This window comes from Diabrotica virgifera, chromosome 7 (genome assembly GCF_917563875.1).
Source record: "Diabrotica virgifera virgifera chromosome 7, PGI_DIABVI_V3a".
In the NCBI taxonomy this organism is placed as follows: Eukaryota; Metazoa; Arthropoda; class Insecta; order Coleoptera; family Chrysomelidae; genus Diabrotica; species Diabrotica virgifera.
Window position 1 is genome coordinate 252,901,354 of NC_065449.1, and position 21,469 is coordinate 252,922,822.

Below are 21,469 nucleotides of genomic sequence, written 5' to 3' on the forward strand. Positions count from 1 at the left end.
ATAAATAGCTCATAAATCAGGGCTATTTGTTTTTTGATTTTTGCAAGTGGGGGGGGGCCAGCTCAACACGGGTTACCGCGTGACACCCTGTGTATTTGTTATAAGGATTGTTATACGGATTTATTTCTTTGAGTAAGTTTGTACAAAAAATCGAATCAGAATAATTTACCTAACGGGGGCGACGTTACAGACTATACTAATAAGTAGTTGAAACGGTCAAAACAAAGAAACGCACACTCATCAAAAATGTACTTGAGATTCTCGTATAATCAACATTTACTGAATCGATCCAGGAAGAGTCAACTCCAACTAGTAAAAGTTGATTTAAATTTTTAAAATCAACTTTTACTGCTCGTTTCAGTTGGAGTTGACTCCAACTAGTTGGAGTCAACTCTAACTGAGAATCAACTTGAACTGTAACATATACACATTGTTTTACAATACATCGACTCATTTTGACACTAAAATCACAAAAAAAAACAGAAACTATTTTGATATTCACAATTTAATTGCTTGCATTAAACTTCAACGGCACGAAACAAAATATGAGCTTCGAACATTATCGGCGGTTCTCGGCACGATACGATGCTAATGTCCACTCCAATTGGTGGAATGGCGTAGGTAGGGATAAAGAAGAATTTGGCACGCTGCGCAATGAACCATGTTACATCTCGGTGTTTTCATTAATCTAAGTTTTGCGGCTACTGCTAGCGTCAATTTCCAGCCCGTGGAACCGTAGCCTAAGGCTTTGGCCACACGGGCGTTTTTTTACTGCCGCGATAATTTACGTCGTTTACGACGCCCATTGATTTGACTACCTCCTCCACCAATTTTAGATGAAATCATTTCATCTAAAATTGGTGGAGGAGGTAGTCAAACCGTCTAACCAATGGGCGCCGTAAATTATCGCAGCCGTAAAAAAACGCCCATGTGGCCAAAGCCTAAGAGCAGCATAGGGCATAGGCGTAACCAACTAACCGCAGGGGGGTTTTGGGATTGTACCCCCCTCCACCATTTTGTTGTACTTTGAGCTCTATACGCTTATTATCTATGACCATTACTATTCCAAGAGCAAGGGCAAGAGTCCCACATCACTGGCAAGGACACAAGGATGTTTTATGTTTTGACTTTGGGCGAAGTCTTTCGACGATCTGTAGCGCCATCTGACGATAAAAAATTATTTTATTGTTGAAAGTGTTGCCAACAATTGACACTCAATTAAATTCCAATGTTGGTATCATTACATTGTTTTGACTTTTGTACTTAACCTAACCTTTTTCCAAAATAAACATTTAATTTTAAATAACATAAGTATTTATTTTTATTATGGCAGAACATGCTGCAAATTTTACATTTACGTATCAAAACAGACCAAGCATATTAGAAGTTATCGCTCAACATTCCCTCAATGAAACCTTGCACCCAGCTCTACAAAGACTTGCTTTGGTAAGATTTTACTTTCTTACTGATTCCACGTCCATTGGGCATTAACTTGTAGTGATTCTGTACTAAAGATTTTATTATTTGACTAATTCTATTGAGGTTTTTTAACTGTAAATTGTACTAAAAGTGGGCAAGGCTCGTTAATAAATATAAATAAATAAGACTTGTTTTAGGTGCTTTCCACAAATATTCCGCACAAATTTGGATGGTTGAATAAGTATTTCGAAGAAACTTTTGTTGTGTTGAATGGTTTATTACAGTATCACTATTTAGCTCACTATGGTAAGTATTATAGGTTTAAGTGACTGCATTCATTCATTAACACATTCCCTGCCAGCCATATTTTCATATATGTGCCTTGACGAGCCACCATATACTTAGTTTTTGTATATAGAGCCTTGCAACTTGGCTATTTCGTCAAATTTAATGTTTATTTAAGAAACCATACTTCATATTATCATCAAGGCATGTTGTTTTCTTAGTGGGCATTTAAAAATGCCATTAATAAATAAATAAACAAAAAAGTGTTGGTTCAAAACATGACAGGGAATGTGTAATGTGTTAAGCATTACAATCCCTAGGGATTATAGCTAATGTCATAGCGTTTAAAATCATATTCTTGGGTGAGGTGGATCATTTATAGCTTGCTGTGTCTTTGCTGCTCTCTTCCATTTGAAGGGCCACAGGAAAGAACGATCAGAGTCACATTTTGTTCATTTTGTACAAATCCAATTTGAAAGTTTTAGTTCGTATATTTTGGTACAGGAAAATTAAATACAGCATTTTTAATTATAACATACGGTGATCGTTATTGCACAAACGAAACAATGCTTAGGTTCTTTCCACGAAAAACTAAAATATGGTGCCAATATTTAAATTTTGACCAAAAGTAGACTCTGATCGTTCTTTCCCGTGGCCCTTCATTTCTTACTGTCCTTACATTTTCTTCCAGTGTTTAACATTCATTGCCCTATTTCTGTAGATTATAACAGAAGTTGAATCTAAGAACCAATTAACGCTCTGTATTAATATGAAAGATGCTGTGTTTGTATTGGCTTGAAAAAACTGACTTCCTCTTTCTTGCTACTTGTTGTTTCCATCCCATAATAACAACAGGTCTTATTAAGGTCCTCTACAGGGCGTTTCATTAATAATTGTCCATATAATAACTGGAGAAACCTTAGCACAAAATACGAAGATTTAACCTAAAACACTTAAATAAAATGTGGTTTCTTACTGAGTTACAGGGTGTTTTATCTAAAAATTTAAAAACTATTTTTGCTCAGCGTTTTAAAACTATTTGACATACTTGGCAGAAAGTGCGACTACTATACACCCTACTAAATTATGATACACAAACATTTCTAGCTACTACCAGAGGTGTACGACAGGGATAGTGAATGGTTGACCATTCTCAAATTCTATGCCACTGGAGGAATTACTATTTTAGTGCCATTTTTATATTCTCCAATACTTTCTACGTAAATAATGTACTCTTCATTGGTAACGATAAAGTCATTAGTTTTCAAGATATTTGAAGTTAAAAATGAAACGGCACAGTTATTTTGATTAATTTATGATATGATTCATATGATTAAAATTTAAAAATTATTTGTAGCCAGTACTTGAAAACTATTTGGCGTATCCTTATCATACTTGGCAAAAAGTGTAGGTACTGTACACCCTACTAAATTAAGATAAATAAATGTTTCTAGCTACTACCAGAGGCGTACGACAGGGGATAGTGGCTGGTTGACCCTTCCCAAATTCTACGCCACTGACGAAATTGCTATTTTAGTGTAATTTTTTGATTTTCCAATACTTTTTTCGTAAATAATGTATTCTTCATTCTTAATTTTCGAGATATTTGAAATTAAAAATGAAGCGACACAATACTTTAATCAAAATAACCGTGTCGTTTCATTTTTAACTTCAAAGATCTCGAAAACTAACGACTTTATCGTTACGAATGAAGAGGATATTATTTTCATAGAAAATATTGGAGAATCCAAAAATTAAACTAAAATAGCAATTCCGCCAATGGCGTAGAATTTGGAAAGGGTCAACCATTCCCTTTCCCCGTCGTACGCTTCTGGTAATAGCCAGAAACGTTTGTTTAACATAATTTAGTAGTTTGTACAGTACCTATACTTCCTGCCAAGTATGAAAAGGATACGTCAAATAGTTTTAAAATGCTGAGCAAAAATAGTTTTTAAATTTTTAGATAAAACACCCTGTAACTCAGTAAGAAACCACATTTTATTTAAGTGTTTTAGGTTAAATTTCTTATTTTATGCTTAAAGTTTCTCCAGTTACTATATGGACAATTATTAATGAAACACCCTGTATAGGTTCAACTTTGTTCTCTTACTTCGCAGCAGATTTCTATTCATTACATATGTTTTTTTGCCTTTCAGAATTCTTTCCTCTGTTATCTTTTCCAGTTTTCCCTATTGTTACTCACAAGTAACTAAAGGTGGATACAGTTTAAAATTTATAGTTCTGTGTTATTAGATATTTCTGAGTTGTGTCATCCTTCCCTATCATCATGTATTTTGTTTTGTGCTGGTTTATCTCTAGCTCTAGCCCTATTCTCTTTACTTCCTTATCTAGTTTTTCAACTGCTTTTATGTGTCATCTTCGTCTTCCCTATGATGACTAGATCATCTGCATAAATATGCTGTTACTTAAGTTGATCTGTAATAATGTTTTTATTGCAAAGTTTGTCCTTATTATTGTTTCCAATATCAGGTTAAGTTAAACTGTGTAAGGGAAATAGAGTCACCTTGTTGCACACCTTTGTTTACTTTGATCTCCTTAGAAGTTGTTCCATTGCAACTGATCTTTGCTGCAGTGTTCATTAGGCTCACTGTTACCTTATGTCTTAATTTTTCTGGGAGTCCAAGATGCCCTAGCTCTTCCATCATTTTTGTCAGATTAATTGTATCAAAAACACTTTTGAAGTCCATGAATATTTGCACCACTGCATGTATGGAATTAATCGTCAATCTACTCGGGCTGAACCCATTCTGGCATTCTCCTAATTCACCAGTGCATGGTTTAAGTCTCATGTTTAGTATGTTTGCTAGAATTTTATAAGTGACTGCATTAATGATGCTATGCAGATCAAGCTATTAATTTGATGGCAGTTATGGACATTTTTTGGTATTTTGTAGATTCATCATTTGCTGAACACTTTTATGGACTGAAACGGGTATCTTCCAATGGTGACCCCATAACCAAAAGGCATAGAGAATTGTCTTTAATATTTTTAGTTGGTATTCCATATTTTAAAAGGAAAATAGATGAAAAAGTAGCTATAATAAGGATAGAAAATGCTGAAGGGTCTATACGAAAGGTACGCAAATGGTAAATCAAAAATCAAATGGAAACAAGACAGGTACTCAAAGGTTTTCTTTATTGTAGGATTTCGAAGGCACCATGAAAAAATTATTGCTATTTGCATATTCCACGTTTGAATTAATGTATGGGCTGCTCACAATACATAACTATATAAAATATATGGCACAGCACACAGAATATCAGACACCAATATATCAATTAATAGAAAGTAAATTAGTATACAATAAAGATATTGAAGACCACTCAGGATTTTGGACATCGCTATTCAAAGGCAGCCTAAGGTAAATAGTCACAGAACTTTATCAAATTAAAATGTAACTTGTTAAATTTCATATTTGATTGATGTATGTGATAAATAACGTTAAATATTTATCTTATTTTGGGACATATTATTTTCAAAGTGACTATATACTTCTCTTAGTTGGTGATACTTAATCATATTATCACAGCTTTTTGTTAAGGCTAAAGATATATTGGCTGATTACTTCAGGCGGATTTGAGTCCTCTCCTTTATACAGTGGTAAAACTATCACTGAAGAGTTGATCACACATCTATCTTGCCTGTAACTACATATGGACTGGAGACCATGGTCTTTACAAAGAAAACCTTAGAGCAGCTCAGTACAACCCAAAGAGCGACGAAGAGGGCCATGCTAGTGATTAGTTTGAGAGACAGGATTCTAAATATCGACATTCGTGAAAGAAGAAAGATTACTGATATGGCAGAATGTATAGCAAGGCTCAAGTGGCAATGGGTCGGGCATGTTGCCCGAGATAATCCCGAAAAATGGGCACAGAGATTAACAAACTGAAGACCAAGAGAGAACAGGCAAGGAATAGGCAGACCTCAGAAGATGTGGACAGATGATAACAAATAAGTCGCGGGCAAGCAGTAGATGAGAATTGCCAAGAGTAGAAATCGATAAAAGCAAATGGAAGAGGCCTATGTCCAGCAGTGGACGAACATAGGTTAAAGAAGAAGACAACTGATGAAGACTAATTTTCATTGATTTTGAAATTGATCTAGTGATATACAGTAATCAATTTTCTTTATTTTTCATTTAGGTAATGATTATAAAAAATAACATATTGTTGCTTTTTAGTTTACCACAGATAAGTTTTGGGTTAATACGAAATGGAGTTTCCACAACATTGGAAGTAGGTGCTTTTTTCTTGCAGTTTCTACAAATGTGGAATTCTCAAAAAAGCAATTTTAATGTAACAGATTTACCAAGTGTTCCAGCACCTCCCGTAAGTATAGAAACAGAATTTATACAATTATTATTATTTAAAATTGTGCACTTGTACCTACCGTATGACTAGATGTACCGTGTTAACCAGATTACTAAGAAGTGAACTTAGAACACTGATCTACTATAAGCTCAAAGGCATAGTTGCTCAGTCATGGTAGACTATGGGAGGGTCGTTCATATAGAGGTAAGAAGCAAAAGAAAGAACAGATACAGAGCAACAACAAATATATAGCGAAGAGAACAACTCTTTAAAAAGGGGCACCACTGATCTTTAAATATTTAAATCCCAAAAAGAACATGAATGTAAAATTCACTGTATCAAGATATACACTACTCCAAGAAATTAACGCACCACCAAAAATATTTGATGTCTCAAATTTTCTAAACCTGTTGTCCGATTTAAGTGAATTTTTAACATGTTATAGCCTTATTCTTTAACAATGTCGCTAATATTGTTACTAGACAGGTAAATTGTCATTGTATACTGGGACTGGCTGTACCAATCAAACTGAGTTTTTTCTCAAAGTTCACCGCACCCTGTGAAATATTCTAGCATTCATAAAATACTGAAACTGTATCCTCAGGTTTTCTTAACATTCTGTTTTTTGATTCAATCGCTTATGTTGGATAATAAAAAAGTTACGTACTTTAACAACTACAGTTGAGTCCGCGAGTCTTTACCCGTGCGTCATTAATACCTGGCGAGATAAAACACATACTTTTTATTTAGCATCATTCTCTTCCACGCATGAAACTAATGACAAACCAGCTGCCGCCTGTTATTAAGTAAAGACACATGTTATTTTTATGAACGATTTAGACTCAGTGCATTGAAAAGAGATAGGTACAAAGAAAGACGATTGGGGATGTCTTCACATATTCTAAGTACAATTTCTGACGTTTTGGTTTGTTTACTTTTGTGGCTGTCAGTTTGTTGAATTTTTGCTGTTATTTTGTCGAATTTTTGCATTTTGCAGTTTTTATAGTAGGTATACAAACAGTTGTTTTCACAACTAATTTTATATTGGAGTTAGAAATTTTGTAATAAGTTTATGTTATTTTACGATAAATTTTGACAACGTACAAAGCTAACCTCATTGTTGACACAGTTGAGTGCATGTGTTTAAGGTTCCGCCAAAGTGACTAAAATAACAAAAAGAAAATATGTTATCGAATTTTTTTATAAATTGCTTATTTATTTATTAATCAATGATAATAAAATAATTTATTAAGCTACTTCAAATGTAGCTGTAATTATGCACCAAAATTTTAAAGCAAAACTTAAATTTGACATTCTATTTATTTGATAACGTCAAATTTTATACTATAACCCGTGATTGGAATAATATCCACTTGCCGTTGCGTTTAGTAAATTTCCGACTTATTTCGTATGCTTTAAATGATGACGCACGGGTAAAGACTCGCGGACTCAACTGTAGCCATGTTTTTCATCAATACTGGGTATGCAAGTTACTTTAAGGGGCAATTCTGCATGAAAAAAATTACAGTTTTCTTTATAAACGTATGTCCGCAAATGCTCCGTTTCCGAGATACGGAGTGTTGAAATACAAATTGATGATTTATTTATTGCTCTAAAACCGGTTGAGATATATGCAAATGAAATTTGGTGGGTTTTAAGGGATAGTTATTGCGCATTTTTTGACATACAATTAAGAATTTTATATTTACCATTGGCGTGCATAGCATACGGGTGATATGACATGTATGCGCGCCAATGGAGAATATAAAATTTTTAATCGCATGTCAAAAAAATGTGCAACAACCACCTCTTAAAACCTACCAAATTTCATTTGCATATCTCAACTGGTTTTAGAGCAATAAATAAATCGTCAGTTTGTAAGAAAAATATCAACACTCCGTTTTTTAGAAACGTAGCATTTGCGGACATATTTTTATATAACAAAATGTCATTATTTTATCATGCAGAATTGCCCCTTAAAGTATGCTGCACACCCAGTATCGATGAAAAACATGTCTAGTTGTTAAAGCAACTAACTCTTTTATTATCCAAGATAAGCGAATGAATAAAAAAACAGAATGTTAAGAAAACCTGAGGATACAGTTGGGTTTTAATTTCAGTATTTTATAAATGCTAGAATATTTCACAGGGTGCGGTGAACTTTGAGAAAAAACTCAGTTTGATTGGTACAGCCAGTCCCAGTATACAATGACAATTTACCTGCGTAGTAACAATATTAGCGACATTGTTAAAATAAGGCTATAATAACATTAAAAAATCACTAAAATCGGAAAACAGGTTTAGGAAATTCGAGACATTAAAAATGACCCATTTTTAAGGTGGTGCATTAATTTCTTGGAGTAGTGTATTTAAAATATCAAATATAAATATCAAAAGTAATCAAATATCAATAAAGTTATCATATCACAATAAACGTGAGAATGCTTAAAAAACATGCAATTAAATGAGAAAATTTAAATACGCAAAAGGAACAAACAATTTACTGTTTGGAATCGTTTTGGTTTAAACATGTTCAAAATAGAAACTCAACAAAATTATTAATTAACATTAGATATTTAACAATGGATGATTGATCTATAATACTCTATACTCTATAACAAACCGATTTTAAATATTAAACTCGCAACTCAATTCAATCTCTAACAATATTAAGTAACTTTCTTAAAGGAAAAGCAACACACCACTTGATTGGTTTAGAATACATATAAGAATTTAGTACTCACAATAATTCGAATAAACTGTTGAACAGGTTAACTGGATGGTGGCCTCACCAGCCGAATCTTGAATACAAGGGGGCTTCCAGACGATGATAAGAGTGACCTCCACATCGGGATAAAGGTCGCCTGTAAATGAGGAGGAATTTTCATTCCCAATCAGGGTAAACTGGGACAAAGATGGTCTCCGGAGGGGGAAGAACTCAAAGGGATAAAGGTCTCTTCAAAAATGGGAGAACTCGACTCCTAATGGGACCTTATCAGATGAGAAAATACACAAAGTCAAATATGTGAAGAAACAAAAATCGAAAATTTAAAGATAGGGATACAAAAAAAGATTACACGAAACATAGGTAGAATGTTTTAAACCTTGATCCACAACATAAAATAATGTAGAATTGAAGGGTGTACATAAAATTGCCTGATCAAAATACCGTTTGTGAAAATATTAGAATTATAGTGTGGACTGTATTCTAGACTAAGCGGCGTGTTTGAGTATGTATAAACAAAACGTTCAGAAGCGGCATCTTTAGCGGCTTCTGTAAAAGAAATTATTAGAGATAAAAAATTATTAAGGGTATTTTTATACAAAATATTAGCAAGGCAGTCATAAACCCATAAAGCAAATAATATTTATGTAAGAATTACACCGCTTTACTGGATGTTTTAAAAAATTTAGTAAAATAAACGGAAATTATGCAAAACGTAACGTTTGGTTTCTTTGACATGTTACAAATTGAAATATTTGTATATCTTATGACCCACGTGTGCCCACGTTCAAGTTTTTCTTTAATATCTTCATATTATTCTATAATCCACAGTGTGATAGCTTATTTTAACACGTTGCTTGCGGATATATGAGCCCAGACCTTGTATGACTTTTTTGTCTAGTCACTTTGGCTGTTACATTTACAAAGCCGCTGTTTGTTTATCAGTGACAACCATTCTTTTGAAACCACCCTGTATACAGTAACATATCATACACGTATCAAAAACTTTGTAACTTGTTAACATTTAAATTATTGTTTTTTAAACCTGTAAACCTATATGTAATTTACATCAAAATATTGTTGGCACATTATTTTCTTAGCTTCCACTAAATGATATTATTTGCTTTTAGCTTGACAACAAAGCGAAACAATACGAAGGAAAGTGTCCCATATGCTTAAAATCATGGATGATTCCCACTGTATTGCAAGCTTCAGGGTAAGTTTTGTTGTTCACTCTAATATAAGGTGGTTTTTCTTTCTGTAGTGTTTCACTGGATCAACAAAACATAAATGATTCTGCTACCGCTTGTTTGTAGTGTGCTCTATGTAGTTCTAAATGTAATATAGATTATAAAAATCATCATTCTCTTTGCCTTATCCGTATGCGGGGTCGGCTTCCCTAATTGCATTTCTCCATACAATTCTATCTTGGGTCATATCAATGTTAATCCTCTTTACCAACATGTCCTTCCTAATCGTCTCCCCCCCACGTCTTCTTTGGTCTTCCTCTCCTTCCAGAGATCTGCACTCAGCAATTCTTCATATTGGGTGAAGAGCGTCTCGACGTTGAACATGACCAAACCATCTCAACCTATGCTCTCTCATTTTGGCATCAATTGGTGCCACACCTAGACTTCCCCTAATATACTCATTTTTAATTTTATCTTTTTTTGTCACTCCACTTATCCATCTAAGCATTCTCATTTCCGCCACATGCATTCGTTGTTCCTTTCTTTTTCACTGCCCAACATTCAGTTCCGTAGCTCATAGCCAGCCTTATGGCTTTTATAGAATTTTCCCTTTAACTTCATTGAAATTTTTCTGTCACACAGCACACCACTCGCTTCCTTCCACTCCATCCATCCAGCCCTAATTCTATTGCATGCATCTCCATATATTTCTCCATTACTCTGTAATACCGATCCCAGGTACTTAAAACTATTGCTTTTCACAATCATTTCACCATCCAAAGATACCATGTTATTTGTAGTAACTCCATCTTTAAATGAATATTGCAAATACTCTGTCTTTGTCCTACAAGTTTTAAACCTTTTTCCTCCAGAGCTTGTCTCCACTATTCCAGTTTTTGTCTTTTTCACTATTTCCTACTAACACATCATCAGCATACATTAAGCACCATGGAATGTTACCCTGTAGTTTCGCTGTTATCTGGTTCAAAACTAATGGAATAAATACGGAATAAGCATCGAGCCTTGTGCAATCCTACTTTCACATGAAATTTATCAGCCTCTCCCACACCTGTCCTAACACTAGTCGTTACTCCCTCATACATATCCCTCACAATATTTACATATTCACCAGGGACTCCTTTCTTATTGAGTGCCCACCACAGAATCTCTTGAGGCACTCTATCATATGCTTTCTCAAGATCAATGAATACCATATGAGCGTTTTTTTCTTTACTCCTGTATTTTTCCATCAACTGCCTTATAATGAAAATTGCATCTGTTGTTGATCTGCCCTGCATAAAGCCAAATTGATTCTTGGATATTTCGGTCTTTTCACATATCCGTCTATCAATTACTCTTTCTCATATTTTCATGGTGTGGCTAAGCAGTTTTATAGCCCTGTAGTTTGTACATTGTTGTATATCTCCTTTGTTTTTGTAGACAGGTACTAGTATACTGCTTCTCCATTCGTCTGGCATTTGTCCAACTTCCATAATTCTATTAAATAAACCTGCTAGCCACCTTGTTCCTGTCTCTCCCAATTATCTCATCTGGTCCTACCGCTTTTCCTTTCTTTATTTTTTGAAGCGTTTGAGCCACTTCCTCATTTGTTATTTTGGTGACCATTGCTGCTACTGTCTCCGTTGACTCTACAGGCTGTCTGTCAAATTCTTCATTTAATAAGCTGTGAAAGTACTTTCTCCATCTCTTTTCGTGAACTAGTATTTTATTATTTTCATCGCGGATACATCTAATCTGATTAAAATCTTTTGCTTTCTTTCGCCTTCCCTCGTATCAAGTTGATCGTATAGGCTTGAATACGCTTCTGCTTTTTCTACTTTCGCCATCATATAGTTTTGAAGATCTGTGTCGGATCTGGTTTCTTGCCACTTTTTATATAATGTTACCTTCTCTTTTATTTTTCCTTGTACTTAGTTTGACCACCACTAAGTCTCTTTATCCTCTCTAATAGTACTGACCATTTTTCTCCAAATTGTATTAGGGCTTCCTTTCATGTTCCAACATATTTTGTCTACTATTCTTTCCCCGAATAGACCTTCTTTCTGATCTTTTAGAATTCACTTGAATTTTTTTCACTTTTTACTTAGATTATAAAAATATAGACATAATATCCTACAGATCCATTATTGGCCTTATCCAAAAGATTATTTTCAAACATTAACAAAATGATTCGAAAAATATACATTATTTTCTTCCTAGTCATCAATGACATTTCTGCCTCGTCACAGTACCTGCTAGAAATTCCCTTAACGATTTTAATTCATTTTTCAGGTATATCTTTTGCTTCCGCTGTATCTTAAGGCACCTGAACGAACATCAGAAGTGTCCAGTAACAAATCTTCCCGCCAAACCACTGGATATCGTCAGATTATACATTACCTCGTAGTATTGCCAGGACTGGATAGTGTGTATCGGTGCACACATGATAATGTGATTCATTTTTAGTTATATTTGTAACTGTCGTTAATGTTTCTCTTACGGTAAAGAGAATTATAGGTTGTGTAAGGTATAAAATAAAAAAGGTTTTATATTGTTTATTTGTTGTATCATCTCATACACCTGAAAGGTTCTCATATTAAACAGCTTTTATGATCGCTGTTTTGGGAAAATACGTTACATATTTCACGGGCTTATACGTAGTTATGTAGAATAATTATTCATTAACCTTTAACCACCCGCGCATCAAGTTATAACATAACTACACGCGTGGCGTACTTTGTACGCCACAAGAAAATACACTTAAAAACATCGGATTTGTTTAATTTTTTTTTTGAAAAAATACACTTAGTTGTTTGTTATAAACCTTATTCGGCATCAGTGAATACTTGGAGTTCCTTTTCAGTAAGCCAATTGGGATTTATAACTGGAATCATGGAATAACTGGATTCCATGATAAATAAAATTACTAAAAAAATTTTTTTTAAATGTGATTTTTTACAGGAGAAAAAGTATTGTTTACAAAGAAAAATATATTTTTTGCCATAATGACTAAAAAACAATTAAAATATGTACTTATATTACGACTAATAGTAATATAATCCTGGGGTATATTGTCCACCACCGGAAACAACAAATAATAAAATGTAAATTACGATCTTTCCAGAACGCCGATTATAACGAAACTAAAACCAAATTGTAAAGCAAAGCACATTCCAGTGATAGGTTAGAAAAATAAGCAAGGTCAAAAATTAAATTTTTAAATATATTTCCAGTAGAATTCTTATATCTGGCGTACAAAGTACGCCAGCGCGTGTAGTTAAAGGATTAATTAATTTCATTAAAGAATATATAAAAAATGGAAGTAAGTGCTACGCAGAGTAAGGCAAGGGACAGAAAAGACCGGAGGAAAACGTTTGCAGACTAGAATCCACAAGGTTGTAAAAACAGAATGATAATAATAATAGCTTTGTTGTCCAACAGGTATCCATTTATAGGACCACTTTACATTATTATAAACTAAATTTTAGATTACATCACTTTTAGGGCCGGTTGTTCGAACGCTAATCAGAAATGATCATTATCAAATATTTAATTACTGTCAATGTCAACTTTGATTGGGTTGCTGAAAACATAATTATTGATTACAATTATGAAATTAGTTAATCAATTATGTTAATAATTGTTATGTTAATTGATTAACTAATCTCATAATTATAATCAATTATGTTTTCAGCAACCCAACCAAAGTTGACATTGACAGTGATCATTGTTGATTCCCAGATAGCACAAGTACGTTTTATGGACGTACATCTGTGTACATTGAAACGTCCCGCTAAGGTACAATGGACATCCGATGGACGTCCAGAGTTCACAAAATTGGACGTCCATTACAAATGTACAGTGTACGTTGTTGAAGCTTTCAGTGTATTGTCGAAGCGAAGATCGGTGGAATATGCGCATTTTATCAATGAAATTCGATATTTTTAAGATATTCCAGAAGCCGCTATAGATAAAATGTTTTAACGACCTATTAATCATTCATAATTACTCAACGGATATTAGTACAGTTAAAATAATTAAGACGGTAACCGGACAACATTGATTTAATGAGTAAAATTTAGTTTTTTTTTATTTTAATGACAAAAAAGCAAGCCCATTAGCAGAACCCAATTAAAAATTATTTTGCACATCATATTTGAAACATTATTTGGTTGAAAAATCTCATTTTTGTTGGCAAAAAAAATATATTAATTTGTTTGGACTAAATTAACGTTGTGCTTATCTTAAAAAGGATATGTTAGTATCAACATTCGCACAGTGTTGCCAAACTGAATTTTGTTATTTTGGGTGTAAATTTTTTCCACGGATCTCCGAGGGTACAATACATTTTATGTACATCTGATGTACATTCAATGTACGTCTTATGGACATTTTTATAGGGCAATTTTCAGAAAGCAATCTAGTGTCCATAATTTTTTGAATACATATATAGCAAAAAGCCTTTAGGTATAGGAAATAGTTCCTATAATACTAAACTAAACCATTGTGTAGATAAACAATGCTTATACTTTAAAATATTACACAAAATAACTTTTTTATTTCTCTTTATTATAGGAACTTCATTAAGAGGATCGGTACGTATTTTAGACTGCAATGCTATTCAAATGGGGATTCATTTTTTTCGAATCCTGAGAAAACTAATAAGTATTTTTGAAAAATTTAAACGCAGAATGAAAGATTACGTTATTAGCGAGGGCCGAAAGTCCCTGAGAACTTCTATAATGTTTATTTTAATAAGTTACAGGGGTGAAAAACTAAGAGAAAATTTAGTGTGATTTTTAATTTCAAATATCTCATTCAAAATAAACTTTTTATTTATTCTAAGGGACTTTCGGCCCTCGGTAATAATTTAGTCTTTCATTCTGCGTTTAAATTTTTCCAAAATATTTATTGGTTTTTTCAGGATTCGAAAAAAATGAACACAATGCCGTGGTAATATTTTCTAAATCTATCTTTGTCTTACAACGCACTCAGTGGAATATAATATTGTCAGTATATATTGTCAGTCAGACACTGACAATCAGTGACAATTTTAAATATTTGACATTGCATCGGGAATATTTTGAGTTTTGATTAAATATTATTGATATATAGTGTATTTGATAAATAATTGATTTAAGACGTGAACTTAATAAAAAGTTATTTATTGTGTATTATTTGTGGAAGATCCAAGCAAAGAATACATCAGGATAATATATTCTGTGATCCAAGTATTTTGTTGTTAAAGATGTTCAAAATTGTAAGCGTTCCATAACAATATATTATTAAAAAATCACTTTAACACTTTTCCTCTTTTCTCGATTGAGTATTAGTTTTTGTTGTACAAATAAATTATTACAATCACTGAATACATAGTTAGTGAAAAAATTATCACATTTATTAACTGAATTAATAATTTGCAATTATAAAAATAACAGTTATCCAAGAACATTTAAAACCCATCTCTTTAAATTAATGATGACATTTTCAAGTAAATAGAATGACATTTTAGTAATGTTTACATATCCATACCAGTGTGAATTTACTACACGTAATTTGCCGTGTAAAGACAGAAAAAGTAGGGATACTCATAAAATATTTGCGAATTATGTACCCATAGCCTTAATGCACGACTGCACTTGCACGATAAACAGCAAACACAAAGACATCACAGGATGTATTATATTGTATGTAATAACTTAATAAAGACAAAATTCAGATAATAGCGCCCTATGATGCATGCACATTAAAAGAGGTTTATTTCTGTTCTGTTCCTTCCAAACATTATTTCTTAGAACTTCGTAGAGTCAGTACGGTTGTATATTGCAAGCGGGTTTGCCATTCTGTGAATTATCATAAATAAATCCTCCTTCAGTATTCCACAACAATTACAGCGATAATCCCCTAAAAGTACCTGCCTAGTACTACCTTTTACGACCGATAGCGTGAAGAGCGACAACGTTGTCAAGAAGATTCTCATTTAGTTTGGCGGGAAATTTAACAAAATACACATTTAAGATTTAAATTGGTAGTGTCTAATTATTGTAAGTTCTATAATTACCGATGCGCGATGTAGCTCCGTTATTCTGAAAAAGTTTACCATCGTTTTATCATCATCTAATATTATATAGGTTTAATTACAATAATTTTAGTGGTTCAGTGTTTTAATTCGATGATGAAAAAATATGTGACTACATTTATTAGAAGCTTCTTGTATTCCACTAATAATATTGCTTTGATTAAAACAAGAAGCTATATATAATTACTCATAATAATAGTCGCATTTTGTGTAAAATCTCCATGGACCACAAATGGATGTCCAATGTACGATGAAATCAAATGTCCAATGGACGTACATAGTACGTCCAGTTTTGGTCCATGGACGTTTGGACTTTAAATGTACGTCCATCGGACGTTGTGTGCTATATGGGTTAGCGTTCGAACAACCGGCCCTAAGAGTTTACAATAATTAAAGAAAGAAAAAAACAATTACCAAATAAATCAAGAATTCAAATGAGACTTAGCCATAGTGGCTAAGTTGACTTATACTACAAATATACATATCACAATAATCTAACAAACAATTACAATTCTCACACATAATAAATATTGGCTAGTTTAATAGCAGAATGATGGATATAGATAAATATTTCCTAACAGTGCCATCTAGTGGCTACTTTACTAGTTTTATGTTGTATCACCTTTTTGTTTCACATAGTAGCAAAGTTACAGCCATAGAGTTAAGTGGGTAGGCGTAAAATCTTTGTCCAATGCTATTTATGAATTCATTTTTTCGAATTTCTGAGAAAACTAATATTTAAACGCAGAATGAAACATTACATTATTACCGAGGGCCGAAAGTCCCTTAGAATAAACAAGAAGTTTATTTTGACAGGTATTTAAAATTAAAAATCACACTACATTTTCTCTTTTTTTTTTCACCCCCGTAACTTATTAAAATTAACAGAAGTTTTCAGGGACTTTTGGCCCTCGGTAATGTTTCATTCTGCTTTTAAATTTTTCAAAAATAATTAGTTTTCTCCGGATTCGAAAAAATGAATGCATTTAAATATCATTGAACAAAGATTTTGCAAATACCCCCTAAACACGTGTTTTATTTGTTCAAAATTCTTGAAAAACGTGCGTCGTTCATTCATGAGACGTCGACTCATTTTATTCTTGGTCCACGTTTCCGTTGTGCATTTCGGATACCCAGCTAGCGTTTGATCTTTTTCTAACGTCAACTGATAACCAAACATGATTCGAGGCTAGGCAGGAAGGTTGACTGAAGTGACTCACAGCTTGATACTGATGTTTAGTATGCACTGCCTGGAGGAGACCCCATCCTACGGTGCCCATATGTTCCACTATCAAATATTTCTACAAAAAAATATTCTTGCTACCATATAGTCACCATGTGAACAAGACAAATTCGAGTTCAATGATACCTAGAGCATAATACATTTGATATTTTAGACATCACATGTTTAATTTCACATTATTCATCTATCTGTTTCTATGACGGATCAATTGTAAAGGGTTTTTACCCACATATTTTTTATTTTGGTGGTTAGCATGTTAAGATTCACGTAAACACTGATGATGATCGGTCATCCGATCGAAAACTAGTTCTGTGATGTAGCCCTTTTTAGGGATTTTAACAAACATACCTTTTATAAAGGATTTTATCGTTTTTTCTTAAGTACTCGATTATCTACAACTCTTCAATCCTATTGATTTCCAGTTATCAGTCTCTATTAAAGTCTATCGGCCCAGTCTCCTGGTCCCAGGTCTTTCTCAGATACTGCATTTTATTTGTTATTTTCAATCTTCTTGTGTTTTTCCAAGTCTCTTAGAATAACCAAAAACTTTCTTTTGAATGAAATATTTGAAATTAATAATCACACTAAATTTTCTTTTTTTCAATCCTAACATATTAAAATAAACACTAAAGTTTTCAGGGGTTTCAGAAACTTTTCAAAAATACATTAGTTTTCTCAGGATTCGAACAAAACGAATGCATTTAACACATTGGCGCGAAATTTTGCGCCTACGCTCCGAAAGAATTGAGCAAGAATACACCAACAATAGCGGACGAGAAAATGTGAAACGCATCTCTTCAAATCTTACACAATAAGTAACGTACAAATAATACAATATGAACGCTCACCAGTGATATGGGAGATGCTCACATACACATAACCTCACAAAACACAATTTTTTTTTTGAAGTTATACTTCTTTACGGGCGTAATGACGGTGAAATTTTATATGGTAAAACCTAGCGACCGGGCGCATGCGCATTATAACTTTGTTCTGATTGGATGTTCAAATGACATGACAAAAATTATCCAATATGGCAGCTGTGGGACTGTGGTTTGGTTATAATGTATGCTTGTTGCGTTTTAAAATTTGTAGGAAGAAAAACAACAAACAAAAAGCTAGTTAATGGTTATACTGCCTTTTTAAATAGTTTTCATATTATATTTTTGGACTTATTTACATAGAAGAGATGATTGTTGCATGCCAATGTGAAAGCTCATCAAACTGTGACTAGTATGCCTGCCGCAGATCTCGCTTATTCAAAGCTAAAGAATCTTTCACTGGTAAGTGTTTTATAAATAGTTGATCAAATTTTGTTATGATATTTGAACATAGCCACTTTGCACGACGCAAGTGATTGCGAAATTTATTAGTCGTTATACGGGCTCCGATACCTACCAAAATACATAAGTAGTATGTAATACTTTTATTTACATAATTTGATTACCATCAAAATGTCTATCAATATTCACCTAATATATTGTTTTCTTACTCTACGTTTTGTTGTATTTTTTCAATTCTAAATCATTTCAATTCAAAATAATTTGATTTACATAAGTTAAAAATGTCAAAAGGTTAATCAGTCTAGTTAGACGATCTTCGCACATAATGACAAGCTGTCTCTGTGGCGAAGTTTTAATGCGAGTGAATCCCAATACAACGCAAATACCAGCCGCGTGGTAAGTTGGTTCGAATCCCAATAGAAACTTTTATTTTTTTATATACATTTTATGATTGTAAGTATATTTATTATATAATTTTATTTTCAGAAAATACGTATTTAGTTAAAAAATTTTCCGACAATTAATGTTCAGAAATCATTTGTGGCATTTTTAATGTGTTTGTGTGTTTTATTTTTTTATTATTTTAATTTTTGGCACTGTTGTAATAAAAATGTTTGAGAAGTAGTAAGTATAAATTAATTTAATATTTAAATAAAATATAAATAAAAAGTATATTAATTTCGTTTATAATCATATAATAGAAGTATAACTTCTTACGTGCGTACAAAGTACACACACATTCTTTTTTGACAACACAACCTCCTTAACATAATTGTGCGTATTATATGTTGCAACTAATGTAAATGAAGGGTAAGTGGGAAGAACAATGAATGTCTATCTGCAAGCGTTTTCAGTAAAATGATAAACAAAGTTACATATTCATTGTTTTTCCCCTTGCGTCCAATTTTGTGACGTGATTTTAAGACGATTATCATCTTTATTTCTCCTTGACCATTCACAGGTTGATAGTATGCTTTCTAAGCTAATAGATTGGACAAAAATCGCAAAATCACCAAAAATTGACATTAATCGTTTTTCCATCTGACCCTTCAAATGTTACTTACCTTTTTCAGTCTCTTGAAAAACCAAAACATCGTTTTAAATTTCGGAATATCACAGGAAAACTATACAGTGATGAGCGCTCTAATAATCGGCAAAATAACGTAAAACAATACGCTGTGCAATAAAAAAAAAGATGAATATAAATTTACTATTGATATTTTCTCACCTTTAGGCATATAGTATGTCAACTAACTAGTGATGTAACCAATAAAAAACGGTACCGTTTTTTTTAAAAAAAACCGTTTTTTATTGCAAAAAAAACGAAGCCTTCGTTTTTTTTGTTTTTTTTTCGTTTTTTTTTTATTTTGATTTTTTAAGTGGGTACAGTTTATTTAATGACAAAAACATATAATAAATATAATATTCTGTATAATTTTATAACAAAATAAGTATTATTTCGTTTCATAATTAATTTCGTATAAATCCTTTAAATAAAAAGACCATGGGTATAAACAAAATAAGAAGAGTTTATTCGTTAACTTGCAAAATCAAAGCAAAAATAAGTAATAAAAATTTATCAAATAAAAAAAACAACGTCTTAATGATTGAAAAGGTTCAATTAATTAACCGAATCCCTTAAATTAACACTGATCCGTCCCGTCGCTATCTGCATTTTCTTCAGACTCTGAAGCTTCCTCTTCATCACTTTCAAAGACAGACTCCGACTGATCTGAATTGGATATTATCATTGGTTCCGGTTCAGATTCTAATGCAGGATTGACTGTGAAGCTAGGATAGCTGCAATTGTGTCCTCATTCCATAGAAAAGCCTTTTTGAATAGTCCTTCTTTTGCAATAAAATTGACAACGTCAGCTAAGACGGCTGCTTCATCGACGTCTGGCATCTTCTGTGCTACCTTGTATATGACTTCTGTCGCATCAGTCTACATTAAATAAAAAAATTAATAGAAATATAACTAAAACCCACTATAACCTAAAAAAAAATTACCATCTCATCTGAGCTAAGTTCGCAGCCACGATATTTTGGATCCAAAAGGTTAGCTACAAAATGAACACTATAAATAGCAAACTTCTTCCGATTTTCAAAAATTGCCCTTGTATCTGCTTCCTCTTTGGATAACAATGGACTTTTAGTGACATTTTCTAATGAGGTGTTAACCATTTTTTTAAATAAATGCAGACATTTTGAAATCGTTGGTGTGTCACCTTCTACAGAGGTAATTGTGTTAGCAATTGGTTCCAGAAGCATAATGTATCCTTGTACCCGGTCCCAAAATATATCGCTTAGAGCATTTTTTTTTAAAGATGGGTGTTTGCTTACTGTCTTTTCAACTTCTTCATTGATAGCCATCCTTTTTATTATTTGTTTGTTAGCAAGCAATGATTGCAGACAAAGAACTAATGATCCCCATCTGGTAGGCACTGGGAGTTTAAGACTGCAACTTATTTTTAATTCGTTTTTTTTCCTTTACCCACGCAGATAATATGTGGCTTTGTCGGATGGCCTTTGTAAGGCAGTGTTCCCAAACCTACCGAAAATTAGGTAGATCTAACGATTTCAACGCATTTCTACCGATCTAACGAAATGTACTGAAATTCTACCTAATTTTGTATTCAGATAGAAATTTTTTCTTATTCCTAAATCTGAGAAGAAATAAGACAAAAAAAATTTTTACTAGTGTGAAATTAACATGACAAAACGAATATTCTGACCTTAATATTCACTAAAAGAAAATCTGGCAACAGAGTAATCTTATATTTTTCCACTTCATTACTGTTACTTGTCAACCAGCCAGCAATGCCAACTTCTCATTTTCATCATTAGCTTTGTTCGTGGAGACAGTCCACTATTGGTTTCTGACTGGAGCGCATGCGCAGTTCCGTTTTC

At 32.9% G+C, this 21,469-nt stretch overlaps 2 protein-coding genes across 2 annotated transcripts; one reads left to right on the forward strand and one right to left on the reverse strand.

Moving 5' to 3' along the window:
* Positions 1-1,229: 1,229 nt before the first annotated feature.
* Positions 1,230-12,510, forward strand: LOC126888432 (peroxisome assembly protein 12). The gene is made up of 7 exons (XM_050656686.1): positions 1,230-1,446; positions 1,617-1,725; positions 4,620-4,801; positions 4,870-5,087; positions 5,910-6,057; positions 9,895-9,980; positions 12,247-12,510. The coding sequence occupies exons 1-7, from the start codon at positions 1,327-1,329 to the stop codon at positions 12,359-12,361; spliced, it is 978 nt and encodes a 325-aa protein (XP_050512643.1). The 5' UTR covers positions 1,230-1,326; the 3' UTR covers positions 12,362-12,510.
* A 7,558-nt stretch (positions 12,511-20,068) lies between these two features.
* On the reverse strand, positions 20,069-21,244 carry LOC126888434 (uncharacterized). The gene is made up of 2 exons (XM_050656689.1): positions 20,570-21,244; positions 20,069-20,504 (listed from the first exon to the last, which is right to left on the reverse strand). The coding sequence occupies exons 1-2, from the start codon at positions 20,930-20,932 to the stop codon at positions 20,328-20,330; spliced, it is 540 nt and encodes a 179-aa protein (XP_050512646.1). The 5' UTR covers positions 20,933-21,244; the 3' UTR covers positions 20,069-20,327.
* Positions 21,245-21,469: the final 225 nt, after the last annotated feature.